Source organism: Rissa tridactyla, chromosome 5, assembly GCF_028500815.1.
Source record: "Rissa tridactyla isolate bRisTri1 chromosome 5, bRisTri1.patW.cur.20221130, whole genome shotgun sequence".
Taxonomy (NCBI): Eukaryota; Metazoa; Chordata; class Aves; order Charadriiformes; family Laridae; genus Rissa; species Rissa tridactyla.
Genome location: NC_071470.1, coordinates 23,424,714 through 23,444,543, shown reverse-complemented (window position 1 = coordinate 23,444,543; position 19,830 = coordinate 23,424,714). Strand labels below are relative to the sequence as shown.

The 19,830-nt window shown below is 42.0% G+C and overlaps 1 protein-coding gene across 5 annotated transcripts in view; it reads left to right on the top strand.

The window, feature by feature from the left end:
* The first annotated feature begins 15,038 nt into the window (after positions 1-15,038).
* SLIT2 (slit guidance ligand 2) overlaps positions 15,039-19,830 on the top strand; it is a 266,165-nt gene continuing 261,373 nt past the window's right edge. For 3 of the 5 annotated variants that reach the window (XM_054202905.1, XM_054202906.1, XM_054202904.1), the window contains exons 1-3: positions 15,041-16,425; positions 18,294-18,365; positions 19,578-19,649. In XM_054202905.1, the coding sequence (XP_054058880.1) occupies positions 16,250-16,425; positions 18,294-18,365; positions 19,578-19,649 (320 nt within the window). In that variant the 5' untranslated portion in view covers positions 15,041-16,249. Of the gene's footprint in view, positions 16,426-18,293; positions 18,366-19,577; positions 19,650-19,830 lie in introns of all 5 variants that reach the window. The other 2 variants (XM_054202909.1, XM_054202908.1) reach the window with 2 other exon arrangements.

Genomic DNA, 19,830 nt, shown 5'->3' with positions numbered 1-19,830 from the left:
TTTGCCTCTAGGAAAAGCATGGTATAGAAATCAGATCATTTGAAAGATGAAAAATAAGATTCAGCAATTCATATTGGTGCTTGGTGATAAAACTGATATTAATTGATTTGCTCTACTTGTTGCATGGATAGAAAATGCCAGTTTTCAGGGCTGTGAGAAGACAGAGAGATGTGTTTCATACCCAGGATGTGCAGAGTACAAAAGACAGGAAGGATGTGTGAAATTGGTTCTCTTCTTTTATGTGTTTGAAGCTAAGAAGATGAGAAGAGACTATTACTCACCAGCTTTTCTTGTCTGATGCTGAATTTCATTTCTGGAAACAAACTTTTGTCTTTAGGACTTCTAATTTGTCCTCCTCAGCCACAGAGTATACACAAAGTACTGTAAGCTAATGCTAACGTTTGCTACAGCTGCAGTGGGGCAACATAGATTAGGAACAGCTTATAACTTCCAATTACAAGTACTGTTCTTCTAAAGATAGTTTTGTTTGAGAGAGTCCTCCTTTGCCATCCTCTGAGACTTCGCTGCCAGTGACATCCCTGATGACACAGAACACTGATAAGCGTCCACATTATATTGTCTGTGAGTTTGTAATCATGGAATCTGAAGGTCCTCAGTGAGTAGGTTCACACCTCCAGGTGCCCAAACATACAATGATCAGATGAATGGCGCTTGGAAAACTAAACCCCTTCCATTAGGAGATTTACAAGGCCTCGCTTTACAAGCTTCACTTTCTGAAATGTTTATTTTTCTAAACTTTTCAAATGTAGCATGGAAATAACTTTGATTTTAGCTATGTAGAGCTTATTTTTAATTGCAGAACAAAAATGCTTAACTTTCTCTCCATTTTGTGCTGTCTTATACTATTTAAAGAAAAGACTTCTGTGTATGAGGAAAAAATATTTACTCCAAAATTAAAAACATGTTTCCACATGGGTGTTCCAGGGTTCCTGTGGGCTGCCAGTTTTAGAAATATTTTGGCTGAAAATTATGCTGTGGCCTTCATGAGGTTTTGAAATTATTAAAATGTTTTAGCATTTTTCCATGTTTTAGTATTTCTTTTTAGGCATAATTTTTCCTTTCATTTTATTTTACTTTATGGCATTAATGTAATTTCTTATAAAGATTCCATTTAAAATAAAGATTGAGAGTGAGAAAAATTTACTACTACGGAATTCTTTTATAGGGGATTTCTATACTAGTGAAATGTCTCAAATGCACATGAATTTAAATAACAGCTAGAAATTAACCCAACTACTCTGATGAAATTGAATTCCCATGAGGGACAACAAGAGTTTTACCACTGGCTTCAGTGAGGCCAAGAATTGACTCTATCATGAGTTACATCCCTGAGTTACAACCCTGAAACACTCCTGTTAAGCCAAGCAGGTAAGAACTACATTTAAGCATGAGAAATTGAAGTATTTATTCAATGTTGTGTAATCTTTATTAAATGAAGAATTAAAATGAAGTTAAGCACTTGCTTACATGGTTTGCTGACTTTGGTTTTTTTGAAATGGGCCGCATGAAGTGTAGCTAGAACAGCGAGCTAATGGACAAGAGCAGTCCGTTCCCTGCACCACCTACAACACGTGGCTCAGATCTTTTCTTCCCTCATGCTAGTCAATTCCTCAGCTGAGCAATCGGTTCCTACGCTGGCTCCAAAAAAAATTGCACAGCTCCTCTTCTAGGTGCCTCTTTGGTCTCTCTTCCTTACCTTCCTCCAGTTATTTACTTCTTATTTTTGTTCTTCTGTCCTTCTAACGTCACTCCTTGCTTATCAGTCATGACAGCTGAAGTCCTTTATTCATGAGACTTAATGTCATCCTCATTGTTTTTGAAGCTAAAGGGAAAAGGGATAATTTATATTTATAAGCAAAAGCAATGATCTGTTTTACGCTATATACTCTTTCACCTGAAGTCTAATTATGTACTTCTGATCAGCAATTTGATGCCTTTTTGCCCTCTCAGCTACATCCATATTCTTCTGCCAGGACAGCTTGCAAAAGGAAACCAAAGGAGTGGATGAAGAGAGAATGAATGAGGTAGGTCACCTCTCCATAGGAAAGAGATTTAGATGGGTACCATGATTAGTTGAGGAATGGCATGCTGAAGTTTCTGGAAAAGGAAGAACGCTGCCTGTATATGGAGAAGTGAACACTGACTATATTTTTATATTACAGGCAGGGATGGTGGTCACTACAAGGTCTTCTTTACACTGCCATATAAACTTCGCTAGATTCCAGGCACCAAACCACACTTCATTTTTAGGAGCAGTTTTGAAGTTGTTTGGGATTTTGGGTTGTGGCTTTTTTCTTTCCTTCCCTCCCCGCCACCTCCCAAAGTTTTGTGGGGTTTTGTGGGGGTTTTTTTGAGGGGGGGTGAGGGGGAGGGCAGTAGAGCCTGATCTCTTTTGAAAAACTTTGTCATCCATGGTTTGAAGGTTCGTCTTGAATTTCAGTCTTTGTGGGAGTAGTCCTTGTCAGAGGCAAGCCAAGAATATATATCTTCTTCTGTCTGAATCTGGATGGGAATCAGACATGATAAATCATTGAAAAATTGCTTTTTTATCCCTCAGATGGCACTGGATTGTTGCAAACCTTGTCCAGTGAGATTCTGAACCTCTAAATGGAAATAGGGGCTGATATCTCATGTGGGACTGCAACCAAGTACAGACAATGTGAAGCAGAAGTTGTATAATACTAATGACTAAAACTTTGGTCATATGCATCTCAAGTTGGTCACCTAAGATTTAGTAAAAACTTCGGACCTTAATTTCTCTGTGCATATAGAATGGTAATTAAATAGCAGCTTGTCATATAGTTGTTGTAAATATTTATGAAGTGCATCAGATGCCAGAGCGACAAGCAACGTGCAAAAACTCAGGATGAAATTCACCATTTTGTTTTCAGCGTAGGGTATGATTACTGTGCATACAAAAGCAACATGAGAGCTGAGAAATACTGCTGACCACACAATGAACAATAAGGGAAAAGCAAAATATTATTTATCCACTAAATACCACTTATTTTGTGTACCAAAAGAAGTGGAGCCCTGTGGAGAATGTCTTTGCTTATATTAGCACAATACATATACCCCAAGGACTGAACTTACAGAGGCACTGGAGATTTTGCCTATGCTTCGAACAAAAAAATATCTGTGATGATTCAGACACTACTGATTGCAAGTATGTATTTTTTTTTTTCCAGCTGTTAACCTCTGTAGTGGTGATCTATAATTCATTGGTCCCACTGAGGTTTTCTGGGCTAGATAGAATATCAGAGTATTGCATCCAAATCGACTCCAAAGCGTTGAATATTTTGTTCTGCCTTCTCCTGGCTACTGACAGTGAATTCGTGTGTTCAGAAAGGCTTCTCTTTAAATCAACACTCCTGTACAATAATATTGCCCCAATGAGAGACTTTAATAATACAAGAAACCAGCACGTTTAAATACATAAACCCCACAGTAGGACAGAGAAACCACAACAACCCAGCAGGCCCCTGCAAGAGCAGCAGTTACCGTACTGAGAGGAGGATCAAGGTGAAGACTGCCACATAAATTCAGCATTTATTAGCTCGAGGAAATTATTTAGTACGGCTGAGGTTGCAAAATGAGAGTGAGAGAAGTGGTAAAATGGAGTTTCCTGGCTGAAATAATCCAGGACTCTCAGCAGTTTGAAAATAATTTTTCAAGTCTGTCTCACTCTTCTTTTAATAAGCTAAGTCCTGATCAAAGGTATTATTTGGTTTGTAGATGTTGAAAGACTGGTTCTGGGGAAGTCAACATTCACAAAAACGGTTAAAAATGGTATTAGGGGAGCAAATACTTTGTAGTGTTTAATTTGCTGTTTATACACAGTAAAAAATGTCTTGTATTTCATACAACTTTCTTCCTGTTTCAAATGTAGGTGTGAAGTTCTTTTCATTCCTCATCACTGTGTTAATAGAGAGCTAAACATTTCTCTGATGTGGCGAAGAAGTATGCTGCACTGATGCCATGGACCATAAGAATTTCTTTCCAAACAAAGTGGTTAAGCTGTACTTTTGATTGTACTTTCGATTAAGATATAAGCTTTCGATTGCGCACTCTTTATACACTTCTCAAGAGAAACCTGAAGTATTTCTTTCCAAGTTGTTAAACTCCTGTTTTGCACTTTACATGAATTTATGTTCATATTTGTTAGAAAGACTATTGCAAAGTACCTATGATTCTGTGAGAGCCAGAAGAGGAGCCTCTTACTCAGAATTGAATTAATATTATGCCTTAGTGTCAGGCCCACTGGGCTGGTGGAAGTGATATATTTCAGATGAGACACATTGTTCTGCATAACTAAATTCTGGCAAATAGTACCCATGTTATCAGGACACAGGAGTATTTCAAATGATGAGTGAAATTATTCCATGAGCTGTAATCCTACATGAGAGGAGTGAGATTTGTCTATATTTTTAGTAAAAAAGGCAGAATCTCTGTAGATTTCACAAAAAAGTATTCCCATGTTTAGAGCTATACAAGTATCAGTCTTTGAAACACTGAACAAAGTCTGTTTAAAACTTCCATTTTCACCTAAAAATTGTAGTAAAAAGTTGCAATTTCAAGTGGATGAAATAGTCTTCATTTTCTTATCCCAAATTTCCAAAACTACTTGTAATCCACTTCAGCAAAAATTAAGTATTCTTTATTACACCTGCAAGTTACCCTTAGAAGTAAGTTAACATACAGAAATAGTCGGATTCAGACTGAATTTTTTTCTGAATTATTTCTGAACAGAAATAATCTTGTTCAGCCAAGAAGCATAAGAATTTTTTCAAATGACCTTTTCTAATGTATCTTTACATCTTATCTGCTTTTTTCTTTGCAGTGAATTGTGGTTCCATAGTCATTCTGGTCCTTTTTCTTGTATCCTAAATGCTTATGTGTAACTACATGTCTAGTTTCATACCTGTGTTAACCTCTTCTCTATGACCAAGCTTGTACAAGCATAGACAATGTGGGTTTTTTTCAAGTATATCTAGAATATATTCAGTTTCACCTCACTTTCAGTGGAACCCCACTCTTTTCTCTGATCTTTATTTTTATTGATATAAACATTTTGCTCTTAGTTGGGAATTATAAAACATATTGAAGTCTGACATCTCTGCTTTCATCTCACATTTTTTCAGGTGATTATTCACAAGTTTGGATCTGAAACCATTGTCCTCGGTCATTCTTACATCCTTGGAATGCAGATCAAAATAAAGCTGTCCACTTAAAACAATTTCAAGCCTCTCGTTAAGGAATCAGAGTTCGCAGATTAATCGAGTCCACAAACTAGTTTCCTGCATATATCAAATGATCCTATGCAGTTGGTTTTGTTTCTCTTCATTTAAGTTTAAAAGAATCGATCATTCAATCTACCGTTATATTCTATGACCCTTTTTTCTAGAAATATTTCATAAAATAATAGCAAACACATCTAAACCAGTAGAATAATCCCTTGGTGGTTCAGGAATTGTTTGATGATGAAATTTGCTGCCTATCGCATTCAGGAATATTGGGTTCTTTTCAATACTAGTGGACAAGTATACTAGAATCACACAATTCTCAGTAGCGATCTTTCTCGTGATGCTGAAGGTCTTTATCCATTTCTGACTTCCACCCAAGGTGACTGTAACAAGCTCCCACCATTAACATAGCAAAAACTTCCTTCTTTACATACTTACCCCGGGTATTATGCAAAGGTTCTGCTTATAGACGCCTCAGGAGACTGGAGACTGGATTTATGTGACTAATTAATTTGAAGTTCAGTGGCTATACCAAATTCAGGGAAGATATTTAACATGAAAATTTGGGTCAATGTGAGGATTTTGCTTTCTGACTCTTTCTTGGGGGAGCAAAAAAAGATAAATCAGTCAGGCAGCCAATCATCATTTCAAATGAAAAATCAAAATATTTAGGTTTGAGCATGTCAAAATAAAATTTGCAACTAAAATAAAGTATCACTTGTTATTTCAGTCAACACTGCTTATAAAATCATCTTGAATTCCCAAATACCATTTGTTGATCAGAAACTGTATTTTTCAGTGAGAGAACTGTTCATCTGAAAAAACGTCCTTGTCTCTTTTCATCTTCACACCACTCTGTTTTCTCAGAACTACCTTCACAATTCTTGCTACAGCTGTGGAAAAACGTTGATATGCAATATGGACAGACTAAATATCTTTCATTATGCAATATTCTAAAGGTCTGCAGCGAAACTCGTACTCCATACTCTTAACATATGCTGTTAGCAACGGAGGTTTGGGTAGTGAAATGTTTTACAATTCAGAAATACAAATCACAATTTCTACCCTTTCCAGGGGGAAAAGAAGGTATCTACCTTTCTTCTCCGCTGTAGTCTTTGTTTTCTATCCAGCAGCTATAATGGAGGGGGAACAGCGGGGGAAAAAAAGGCCTTGATCCTTTCTCCTGCACTCACAATTTTTTCTGAAGAGCTGAATGCCGGACTGGCAGTTCTTCTTCTTGAGCATCTTGCTGTCCTTTGCTGGACATTTGAGTCCGCTTCGTTCCTCTCGAATAGGAGCTGTTCAATAATCCAAGATACAAGTGTTAAAGGGCATGCATTCTTAACATTACTTGTTTTTAAATAAATATTTGCAGGTCACCCTCTGGTTCTGTTTAGGGAATCTCCTCCTTTCCAGAGCCTTTCCTAGTGGAACTGCTTCCACAGTAAAGTCTTCGCTGTTGCTTGTGTGTTGTGTTTTCAGACAATAGAGCAAAGTGCCAGGTACACAAAAACAAAAGGAGGGTAAGAGGCAAAAATGTTTTGGTAAAAACACTGAGTCACCAACATGACTAGGAGGATACTTCATGTTCCTAATAAACCATTGTTCTTCAAATGTTGTGGCTAATGAGTCAAAATTTGTTATGAATAGAATATACCCAGCTGAAAATATCTACCAGCTTTTATAGCTAAATATTATTTCTCGAGAAAATGTCTTTTAAGTAAGTTATCTACAGAGAGAAACCACTTCCTTTCAGGAAAAATATGCTCTCACATACTCATTTTTAAGCAATAAGTGGAAAACAAAGATTGAGCAATGTTCTCTCCAGGACTGATACAGTTTCAATCCTAATCTGATACAATTGAAATACATTTTCCCATCCTATGTGGTGACAAAGAAACAAAAATAAAGAACACATACATAATAAAAATAGTATGTGTTAGAAAGTTTTTGTATGCTTAGATAAAAGCAGTTATAACAACTTTTTCTCTCAGGAAAACTGCCAGAAAAGTTTGAGAGATCTCAGCACTCAAAGTACCCTTATCAACTCAGACGTTTTACAAGCAGCCTCTCCTTCCTTCCTCAAAAAAACCCAAAAAACCAAAACCCTCTCCAAACCCAACTTTCTTCTCTCCTCTCACAAGGTATATACTCTACAACCCCCCAAAAACCAGAAATGTCCAGTGCATGTTAGGCTATGGCAAGTGGCAAGACCAGTGGGTAGAGTTATTTCAATTGTAATGTGTACTAGAAGATTTCAAAACAGATTTTTTTTCTTATTTTTTATTTTTTTTAGAATGGAGTTTTCAGAGAGAGAGGACAGAAAGCTCTGATTTCCTTGGTATGGACAACACAAGAGTTAACAGTGAACTGACTCCATTTTCCCTCACAGAGAGGCAAAGGGGAATGACACAAAGACTGCTCATGCTCGTTCACAATATCTTCCACTTTAAAAAAAAAAAAAAAAAAAGAACCAGCCATCTCAATTTAAAATTTCAGGAAAAGGCGCATCAAATTAATTATCTATAATTAACTATTATAATTAATTCATTGAATATGGATCCTGAAAGGGAAGGAAAAACTATATAAAATCTAAAATCTATTGTTTTCTAAGTCTTCAGTGATATTAACAACCATAAGGTGAATCTGGAGAAATCCTTTCCAATTACATTGGGACAGATATGTTTCTACAAAAATCTGAAGAGAAGCTGAGAAAGACTTGGAAAGGTCATTATGAAAAGATTAAAAAAATCAGTTGCAGCTTATTCCCTTGTGCCTGAAATAAGTGTTCTACCTCTGCTGCCAGATGACAGCGAAAGCAAGTTGTGAGTTGCGTTGATGGAATAGGTAACAGTTAATCTGAAGAAATAATGCCATTTTATCCTCAGATTCAGTTACAACAGAGGAAGCCTGACAAAATTAAAGTTGCAAGAAAGGGTATGTTGTCTGTTTATAACTACTTCAGGGTAGCAATCCCCAGGGAAGGAAAATAACAATTTAACTTAAAGACCAGACATTAACCCTGAAACAAATGAGTATAAAGTAGCATGTCTACGCTTGCTGGGAAAATTAGCTTTCTTTTTGCAAATAGCCAAAATGAAGCCAAACCCAAATTGTTTAAAGATTGAGTTTTCCTGGTTACTTTTGATGGCAAGAGACTAGATCCTCCACCCTGCCAGGATATGATTAGCTTAACACAAATTATCAGCCTTGATGCAGAAATATCAGCTTCAGTGGTCTGTCTCATGCAAAATGTCAGACTCGATAATTGGAATAATCCCTTTTACACTAAAGTGTAATGACTTCCTAAGAATTCGCACACACTAAATTGGGAGTTAGGATTCTCAAATACAAATTCCTCATAAATTACAAGAGTTTCTTTTTCGTCGAAATGATAAAGTTCTTAAACTGCATGAGGTAGATGAGGTCCCTTGTGCCATCCCATGCAAGATAAGTAATATAGTGTGTTCATTAATCTATGTCATAGAAGTATTGAACATAAAACAGCTATCAGATTTTCTACATTTGATAGGACCTGAGAGGTCACTGGTTAGGGTTAAAGACTGTGCTAGCACAAATCACGAGACTTTTACTGGTAGGTGAAGATACACCATAAAAAATACTGACTATAAAACACTTCAATTTGGGTTTCAGGTAAATAGTGAAATGAATTATCTTTTACGCAGAGCCTGGGGAAAAGACTGGCAATGTTAGACCAGTTTATCATCTGTTGGTTTTCTCTGCTGAAGCACTTCTTGAATTCTCCCTTTAAGTTTCAGTATCCCAATTGTTTATTCTTTGGAAATTCACCTTCTTAATACAGATTAGATAGATTTATCAACGTACGTACTGTCACGTGAATATTGCTGGTTGGGCAGCCTTTCACATAGCTCCTTAATTTACTAGGAAGCATAAACAAAATTTAGCCTAGCTATCTTGAAATAATCCCATGTTGCCGTAAGAAATCTAAGCATAAGCAAAGCATATAACACCTGAATAAAGTAATGTGCATACTCTAGGTCGTGTGATACGACTGTGTTCATCCAGCTCCAACACTTCCATTTCCTCCCTCCCCAGATTTTCCTATAGCTAGACATGAAGTATTGTAAATATTTTTCATAAAGGGGTAAATTCTTATGAGAACCCAGCTGTACAACAGGTCTGCATCAAGGACTTGAAGTTCTACTTATTTGAATAACTGGGATAAATCCACTCTATTCCATTAGAACAATAATGCAGTGATTCAAGGTTTTCATTTTCAGCTCCTAAAAACCAGGAAAATTTTCAAATAAATCTCCAGTCATACTTTATGGTAAAGCATTGTGAGACTCTAGATAGCTCCACAGGAGCCTAAAGGTTTTACATGTGTGAAATCCGTGACCTTAAAAATTTGATAGTGCCTCTTTGATATTGGATAAACCTCAGGTCACTCAGCTTTAGATTAAGGATACATTTCTGAAATATTTACTACCAGTTGTAATGTTTATTATGGGTGTTGTTTCAGAGAAGTCAAGAAGTTTGATCCTTAGCTCCCTTGGAGAAGTTGTACAAACACAGACATGGTCCTATACCCCCTTCCTGCCAGCTAGCGTTTGCTTTAATCTTGTATTTAATTTGGAGGCATTGCAGACCTGTTCAAAACTTGGCTAGCTAACAACTAGAGAAGATAGCCTAAATAAAATCTTCATTGAGCTGAAATCCTGTGTGGGTACACTTACGATTTCCAAGTTGCTCTTTAGGCTGCAGGCCACTGTGAAATATCAAAACAGTTAAAGCTCAGAAAATACAGGCTAGGATTAGTCCAATGAGACTGTCACAAGTAGTAAATGTTTGGAAGGATTCAAAGCAGAATACAATTTAAATAATATTTAACCGCAGTTGCCAGTGGGTTGCACCTATCCTTTTGTATCTGTGTTGTAATAGACTCTTAGAGAGAAGTCCTTTGCTTTCACCCTTATTCAGCAATGCCATACATGGTTTCACTATTCTTCTGTTGCAAGTTCATGCTTTTTATTCTCACTGTTTGTCCCTATTTTTCTCCAGCGTCCTTTTTCTTTCCTACTTTTTTTTTTTTATTTATTTCCCCGTCACTCTTTTATCGTGTATCATGTATGTGATGCTAGCTTGTTGCTTAGGTTCTCCTCACGACTTCTTTCGCACTGGTCATGGCACAATCTTCCTCCTCTGTTCTGATCTGAATGTTAGCATCATCCCTGCATTGCTTGCCGCGCAAGACCTATTCTTGCTTACAGGTAAAGAGCCAATGAAATCCACATTAGCTCAATAGACAAAAGGACTTAGTTGCCAGTTTTTAAAAAAAATTGTTTTGCTTTCCCTCTACCTTTCATACATCATATCTTCTTAAAAGGGGGCTTGTGACCATGTTTTTGTTGTACTACTCCACTTCCTAGCACAATTCTGACTGGAAGTACTGGATGATACTGAATTATAAAAGTGTGATAATAAATAATAAGCAACTAATACATACAGCCAGGTGTCCTCTTTGACAATGAATGTTACTGCTAGGCGGCTACTTATTTAAGAGCCCATGGAAAATCATAGCTAAAAAGAACCTGAAAGACCAATCAGCTAATGTCGCCGCTCAGACACTTCAGTGTAGTACAACTGGGTAATTCCTATCTAGAATGTATTTAATCTGTTTTAAAATTTCCAGTAAAACATTGGCTTGGAGGGATGAAGCAAAGACCAATATCGCCTTTTGGGTTTCACAGCCTTCTTTACTACCAGCTTTTCTGATTCATAAACCTTCCTTCCTGAAAATGAAACCCTTCGGTGGTTGCGAATATTAACTGACCACCATGCTGCTTACAAACGGGTTTTAATTTTGGGAAGTAGTATTAAGTCTCTCCTTTTTCTGGGTGGGATTTTTGGGGAGGGTATGAGTGTTTGTGTGTGTTTGCTTGTTTGTTTTTAAACCAGCTAAGTGCACTTTTTTCAAACTTTTTTCATAGTTCATCTTTGTGAAAACTTTTATTCTAAGTTTTGTCCTCTGGAGTCTCTCTGATTTATTTACATTTTAGGAATGGTGTCCAAAATGGAACACTTTATTCTACCCATAAAAGCTGACAAAAGCTTTTATGAAGCTTTAGGAATTGGTAAGCATTTAAGAATGTTTACCTCCCTTATGTAATATATACCTCATCAAAATGATGTTTGCCTTTTGTAATGGAATCTCCTTTATCATGAATTTAAGATGACATGTTTTCATCTCCACGTCCTGCTCTGGAGTGCTGCTGCCCTGCTAGTCATTTTGTATTTACGCATTTGAATTTATTTTTTGAATGTAATGTTATGTTCATGCCTTCCTTAAGATTTACCAATTTCATGTGTTCTCTCCAGTTTATCAAAATAATTTTGAATTGTGGTTCTGCATGGCAAATTCTTTAAATCCCTTTCCATTCTGGTATAATCTGTTATACATAATTTTCAATGACTAATGGAATCATGCAGTGGCATAATAGTCTTAACAGCTTTTTAAAAGACTTTACTTTCTATACACTCCCAGGCTGACCATCAACCATACTCAACGTTTGGGGTTTTTTTACTCACTTAAGTTGTCCACGTTCCAGCAATTAGGTTTTGACTATATTTAAGTAGATTGCTTAGAAGATTGTTAGTGTGCATGGTGGCAAATGACCTGCTAATATCACCATCTATCATGCTTTTCCCTTACCCACAAAGCTAGTTACCTTGTCAAAGAAGGAAACTACGTTAGTTTATACTGTTTATTCTTGATATTCTGTTGGCCGTTTTCCTATCACCTTGTTGACCTCCAGTTATTTACAAATTGATGAATCTTTTAGTTCAGTATCTGTCAGGCATACTGTCATTATAAAGCTATAGTGATACTCACAGAGCTGATGTTCACCAGGCTCTTTCAGACGTACCTACACAGCACACAGCTTTGTGCTCAGCCGTAGCCGCTCTTACCAACCTCAACTGCGAGTAGCAGCTTTTTCTATTTTGATGTTCTGGATCCTGTTCTGAAGATGTTATCTGTCATTACTGACTTTGATCTCCTTATGCTAATAGTTCTGATCTTCTTATCTTTTTGAGTATCCCCTTAGACTATCCTCCAAAGGGTGGAATGTTGTACAATGAAATCTGGAGAACAGAAAAGTGCTTTTAGCTGCTGTCAGTGTTTTCTGAAACAGCTGTAAGAAAATTTTTGCTCTTCCACCGATGAATGTTTCTAACTGCTTTTCTTTTAACTTATCTTGTTGTTGTAATTTTCCCCCAGCTTCTTCCTCTGTGGGAATATTTTCCCTTATAACTTTGGAAGTGGCTTAGAATTCATTTCGCAGGCAACTGAGGCAGCCAAAGGGCACTCTGGGGGGCAAGGTTCATACCCCAGCAGTGATACTATACCGTGTCTGACAGAAGGCCTCGTCCTCAGACAATTTCAGACATTGGGAGTTCTCCCATTAAAGAGTTTGGATCACAAAGAGAGAGTTTCAATGTGCTGGCAGGCAAGACACTCAGGAAAATCAATCTGAATGAATGAAAGGTATGCTTCAAAGGTGGGCATGTTAAAAATCAATGAACCCCCCAAATAGGAATAAAAATTGATCTTGCTTGTACTTAGTATACTTCTCTTTGAAAACAAAGTATATTAAATTAAGACCAGTTTAGATTTTAAATCAGCTCTGCATAGAGTTGTTTAGCAACATTTAGCACTTTAAGAATTGATTCAGATTTTCTGAGAATTACTACCTAAAAAAGATTTATTATTTCTTCTCTTTCTGTCTTCTGAAGCACTGGGCAAATTGCTGGTACTTGAAACAAATAATGAAAAATACTGAATGGTTAACACTTGTATTTTCTGGGTTTTGTCTGCCTGGAGTTATAAGATAAAGGATTTTAGTAGCGACATGAAAGCAATATGTTAGATTAAGTTCTTTTTTTCTTTCCTGTTGCTTGCTAGAAAGTTGCAAAATCCTTTCTAAATCCTTTGTAAAGACCTAAAACAATCAAATGGGAGAAAAGAGTGAAAAGCATTTATACATAGAGGCTGATGTATTCCACTTACAGTCACTGAATTCTCCTTGTCTCTGTATCTCTGCGTTTCTGTAAGACCCAAGATACCATTATCAGCATTTGAAAACAGTGCAACGATCATATTTTCTGGAGGTTGTTTAAACAAATGGATCAAAAAATAAAACAGGTTTTTGTAGGTATGTACGTTTTCAGCAGTTTTCATTTGGGCTGAATTTCTCCGGCAAGAGAAGTCAGGAGTAACTTTGCTGGCTTCCACTTCAGCAGATTAACTCGTATCTAGAATAGCGTTTCTCAGAACAGAATTTGTCCTCCTGGTAACGGGCAAAAAGAGACAGTAAGCCTCTTGTGGGGATTGTGCAGCAGAGACCCCAGGGATGAGGAGACTCAGCTGGACCCAGCCATATGGAAGAAACTAGGGACTCCCTTGAGCATTTACAAACTACACCTTGCTGAAGGCTTAGTCATCCCTGCTGGGGGCTGCCATCTATGAAAGACAAATCACTTTCACCTATTACCAGGGTCTCAAGAGCTGTTATAAATCGCACAGTACGGAATTCACAAGCAAAGAAAACTAAAACCAGTTAAAATTTATTTAAGAGGCTGATGCACTTAGTATTTTCCTAAGAATGCTGAAGACGGGCTGACAATAAACAACACTTCAGGAAAATCTATTTCAGGAACATTGTGTGTATTTAGAATACAATTTTTTGAAATGGAAGGTGTTTTCTAGACGAGCACAGCAGCGTTAATGTTGCTCCTCGACGTATTTTAACGTATGGAATAGCACTCGCCCATCGTATTTTGTTTTGAAAAAGAATTTATGAGAGATTCTGGTGAGTTTCACATCAAAACTACAACCGAAGGGAACGCCGGGGCAATCCTCGTCCTCCCTCCGTAGCGGCTGCTGCACGGAACAGAGGACGAGCCCCCCGGTGAGACGCCCAAGGTACCCTCAAGTGCGGGGGGCGAGGTTTCAGCCCCCCTCCCTCTCCAGGCAGAACACACGCCGGCCCCCGGCCCCGCTCCCTCCATCTCCTCCCCTCCCCTCGCGGGGCGCTTGACACCCGCCGGCCGCGGCTGCGTGGGAAACTCCTCGCAACAACTCCACGCTCCCCGCGGCGTGGGGGGGTGGGGGGTGATGGAGGGAGGAGCTCCACCGCCCTCCCCGGGGGATGGACTGTGGGGGGGGGACGACCTGTCTGCCCCCCACCCCCTCAACTTTCATTCATTGTTGGCTTCGCCGCAAAGCGCCCCCCCGCCTCCCCCGTCGCTTCCCCTCCCCGCCGCCCCCCGCGCAGCCGGGCCGGGGCCGGGGCCGGGGCCGGGCCGGGGCGGGCGGCGGCGCAGCCAGTGAGCGCGGCGCGGGGCGCTGCGGGCGGGGCCGGGGAGGCGCGGCCCCGCCATCCCCTATATAGGGCGGTGCGTGGGGAGCTCCCGGCTCCGTGGGAGCGGGGCGAGCGGCGGCTGTGGCCGCCGCGTGGGGAAGGTCTCGGCGAGGGGCCGGCGGCGGGGGGGCGGCTCGGCTGGCGGCCGCTGCTGCTCTCGGGGAGCACTTTCGGCGGGCGGCGGCGGGCACCTTGCGGCGGGGAGGACGAGCCGGCCTGCGTGCGGCGGTGCCATCCTATTGTTCAAGCGGAGAGACTCGGGGTGCGAGGGAAAGAGCCGGCGTGTCGCCTCCCTTCTCCCGCTTCTTCACCCCTCCCTCCCCTTCTCACCCCCCCCCCCCCTTCCCCGCCCTCTCCGCCGTTTCCCTCTGCGCCGGAGGAGCGCCGCCGCCAGGGAGCGGAGGGCCGGGTTGTTCGGCGGCGGCACCGACAGCTCAGGTGCACCGGCGGGATCGGGAGAAGGGGGCAAACCCTTCCCGAGGCGCTGTGCGAGGGAGAGGAGGAAAGTTGCTCCCTTTCCTGCGGCAACCCCAGGAGCTGCTGAACTGGCCTCACCTGGAAGGACTGAGCAGTTCCTACCTTTCCCATCAGGTGCCTTTGCCGCAGCAAAGCCACGGTATCCGGGAGACCACGGGGAGCAGAATAACGCACCCCCCCACACCCCTCCCGCTCTCGCCGCACATCGCTTGTTGTCTGGTCTGTCTCGCCGTGCTCCCGGGATCACAGGAGGATCTATGGCTGTGATCTGTCACCGAGGAGAAGGAGGTCGTGGATGAACTCCCTTCCAGGAGGGCAACGAATCCCTTCTCGAGCTGCTTATTATTATCGTGCTCTAGGACCAGCCCTTTCCTGCTAAACTTGGCTTGGGAGCTTACAGCAGGAGGGGGCGCGGGGGGTGGAAAGCCAAGCCCAACATCATCTTGTGTGTTTGACTTTTTTTTTTTTTTCCCCTCTCTTCCCCTCCCTCCTCCTTCCGTGAGACAGTTTGATGAATGCCTGCGAGAGGGGTATGATTTGCTGAGGCGCCTCTGGCAGGGCGGTGTGTGCGCGGTGTCAGCCCCGCCGCCGCCCCCCGTGGGGCTGTGAGCGGCCCGCGGCGGGGGACGCGCGTGGGAGCGGCTGCCGCGCTGCGCGGGCCGCCGCGGAGGAAGCGGACGGGGCTCGGCGGCCTCTCTTCGGGGGCTCAGAGGGGAGGCACGGCTTTGAGAGGGGCGAGGAGGAAGATCGGGAGCTAGCCCAACTCCGCCGTACCCTCAGCCCGTGGGTTTGCTTCGCCGGGAGCGTGTGAAGACGAGACCCAAGTGCCGTCGCCTCTGCCCGCCACCCGACGGGCTAGCGAGGGAGGGCCCGGGCCCGGCCCCCCCGCCCTCCCAGCGAAGTTGCCTTCGGCCGCGGATCGGTGCCACCCACCTCACTTTGCCGGGGTTGTTTTCTTGGCGGAGCTTTGGATAGAAAGGACTTCGCTTTCTCCGCACCCCGAAAGTTGCCCGAGCGCTCCCCGCGGCCAGGAGGAGGGCGGCGCGCCCCGCGCCTCCCCGGGGCCAAGGCCGGCGGGCCCCGGCCGGGCGGCAGCGGGCGGTGATGATGTGCGGCTGGGGGAAGCTCACCCTGTCCCTGGGGCTGCTGCTGGCGATGGCGGGCGAGGTGGCGCCGCAGCCGTGCCCGGCGCAGTGCTCCTGCTCGGGGAGCACCGTGGACTGTCACGGGCTGGCGCTGCGCGGCGTCCCGAGGAACATCCCCCGCAACACCGAGAGGCTGTAAGTAACCCGGCCGGGGCGGCGGCGAGCGCCCTTCGGACCCCGGCGCCCGTCAGGGCTCCTGCCAGCCGGCGGGGCAGAGGTGGCCCCCGGAGCCGGCCCGGTTTGGGGTCCCGACGCCCTTTGGCGGGGAGGAGGTGGGGGGTTCCCTTCCCTTCCCCTGCCGCTGGCGGTGCCCGTTTCATGGCGATGCGAGGAGACAGGGGAGGGGTGGACGCTGCTCCCAGCCGCAGCCTTTCATCCAGGGGAAGCCGCGGTGAGGAGCGCGGTTCCCGCCGCCGCGGGGAGCGGGAGCGCGGGGGCGGCGGGGCGGGCACCCACGGCGGCCCCGGGGGGCGCCCCGAGCCGGCGGCGGAGCGGCCTCTCCCCCCCCCAACCCTGCCGGCGCCCATTTCCCGGCAAAGTTCGCTATTGCGGCTTTTCTTTCCCCGAGGCGCTGGGGGAGAGCCGGGCCGCGGCGCCCCGCGGGCGCAGGCAGGCCCCGCGGCGGAGCTCCGCGGGCGGCCGCGGTGACTCCGCGCGAGGGGGGCGGGAGGCGGTGCCGCCACTCGCTGCCCTGGCGCGGAGCTGGAGCCTGGCTGGGCTCTGTCCCGGCGCAAGCACGGGTCTGCCTTTGGGCGAGGGCAGGCTGGGGGGTTCCAGCCTCTTTGCCTCTCACACGGCACCAAGTTGTGCCTTAACCGTGATCCCTCCGCCCCCCATCCGCTTCTTGAGACCATTCCTGTGCCCTCCGGCTGGGGTATTTTATAGTCTTGAGGGAGGGCGAGCATGTGTTCGGGTATCTATCATCTCAGGCTGCCTTTCAGGAGGGTCTAAGGAGTGGAAGAAGTGAGCAGGTTATTTCTTACTCTCTAATAAGTCATTTAAATGTTGGCATACCGAACGCTTGTCTCAAGTGATGAATTTCACTCAGGAAGAGTATCAGGGACACTGATTTCTGTTCAGGCTTGTGTGGTTTCTTTACAGTGGTGTTTTGGCCACATGTGGTATAAACACCTCCAAAAAATAGTGATTTTTTTTTTTTTTCCTAAATACGTTGGGAATGAGCTGTAATTGTTGGGTAGTTTCCATGTAATGCCACTTCCTAATGGCTTACCTCAGGAATTGCAAAGTCTGGCTTTATTTGTAGCGATTGGAATTGAGGGAAGTTTATATCTTGATCCCAAATTCGTATGAAAAAGGGGCATATAACTCCAGAAGAGAAAGTAGTGCTGAAGTACCAACAGCAATGTTAGGGCCTAAATACAGTTATTGGTTGCTTTTGTGCGCTTTGCATTCTGCAGCCGATATAGCTTCCCGCTGGCAAGTGGCATTTAGTTTTTGTAAAATCATGTTTCCCATCACTTGCTCTCCAATAGTCTCATGATTGTTTGAAAGCAAATATTTGCTATAGGAAGGTAAGCACTGTTCTGCCTTTGTGGCAATATTATGAAAGCTAGAAGTTGCTTAAAAATGTAGAAAATTGTCTTGATTTCAGTCACTTAGTTTTTGTAACTGTCAGTCAAATACTGTAGTGTATATATATATATGGTAGCTTTAGTGGTTTTCTAAATGCAGTTATAACCACGTTCAGACAGGTTTTGACTCTTCTGCATTGTTAAAGATAAATATGAGCTTTACAATGTCAGGCAGAACTGACTTTGTAAGGGTCTCTTATTACAAAGTTTGAAACTACAACTTTCAAGATAAACCTTCGTTCAGTCACTTGGAAATCAGGAACTTGCACGGTGTTAGTTGTAGGAATGGTTCGTTGAGTTCATTTACATCTCCTAATTTCTGCAAATGCTCTGCCCGTGAAAACAAACAAAACAATTCAAAAATAACTTTTGAATGTTTTAATTTTGCTGCTTATAAATTATTCTTCTTAGGGATCTTAATGGAAATAACATCACAAGAATCACCAAGACTGACTTTGCTGGTCTAAGGCACCTTCGAGTTCTGTAAGTTTTCTTTTCTGTCACTGATACCTTTTAGGACTGATGCTACTGAGCGAGTTATCTTTCAGTTTATAAAATGGATGAGTTATCACTTTTTAACTATTGTGCTACTGCATCTGAACATACAGCCCCTCCCCCATGTGTTATACACCCATATTAATAAATTAGCAATCACCTTAAATATAATTTGTTTAAAGTTTTTTAATCTCTCCTTAAGGTTGTGTAACTTGAGGATTTCATTTGGCATGTATCTTACAAATTACAGTTGCTAAAATTGGTTGAATAACTGTTGGAGTGGCTTCAGTTTAAAGTTATCAAATTTACAATTCACACTGAAAATGGGTGCTCTCAACCTGAGAAAATTCATGAAGAAAAAAAGTTATTCCTTTACTGAATTTAAAAGCAAGTCCCAGGTGATGATTATTGCTTTTCTACAGTTTCTGGGCTAAAAGGAAACACTTTACCAGTGAATTTGAGGAAGGAATGATTTGGTTGGGTTTTGTGTTTTTGGTTTTTTTTTTTGTAAATGCTTTTGTTTCAAGCATTAGGAAGCTTTTAAAATTCTGTGGCGTTTTCTTTTTTGTTGGGAAAAATTTAACTAATACTTAGTTTAAAGTACTATGGAATTTACTTGGCTTATTTGTTAAGGCTGTTCGGTTTGAGCAAGCAGTCATATAAAATCCTTTTCCGTTTCTCTCTAGAACAGAATATGTTGTAGTAACTTTTATTTTAATTGTTGTTTTTTTTTTTTTTTACAAATCAAAACTACTGTTACAGTTACAATCTCTGTGCAGTCTTTCACTGCTGTTTTTTTCCAACATCGCAGTTCAGTATTTTTGTTTTGTTATTCTCATGTGAGACTAATATGCCTTCATACTGTTCAAACGGAGTCTTAAAACTTGCCGAAGAGCAATGATGTATGTGCATGTGTACACACAGCATGTATGCACATGTGTAACTTTTTAACTTGGGACTCTTAAAGTAGATGAGCAAATGTAATATCTATTCCTATTTCTTGAATGAGAATTATTTTTACCCTTTTGGGTATATGTAAAGTGTTGATGACAGGGGTCCGGAAGGTTAAAGTGGATGTCACTCTAGAGTAACTGTTGTGCTGTTTTAATGAATACGTGGTTGCCTTTAAATGACTACTGTTAATGCAACAAGTTATTTTGGCGCTATTAAAACGTATATGTAAAACTTTCTATATTTCAGTCAGCTCATGGAGAACAAGATTAGTACTATCGAGAGAGGAGCATTCCAGGATTTAAAAGAACTGGAGAGGCTGTAAGTATTTTTAATTCTAAATGTATGAGAATGTCTGTGGTTTTTTTTTTTTTATCAAATCAATTGTGTGTTAAGGTACCCAGGCCTCTGATTTTTTTTTAATTATTTTTTTTTAAACTTGGGACATCAATCCTTATTGAGACACAAGATAAGTAGGAAATTCTCAAGCAGTATGTATGGG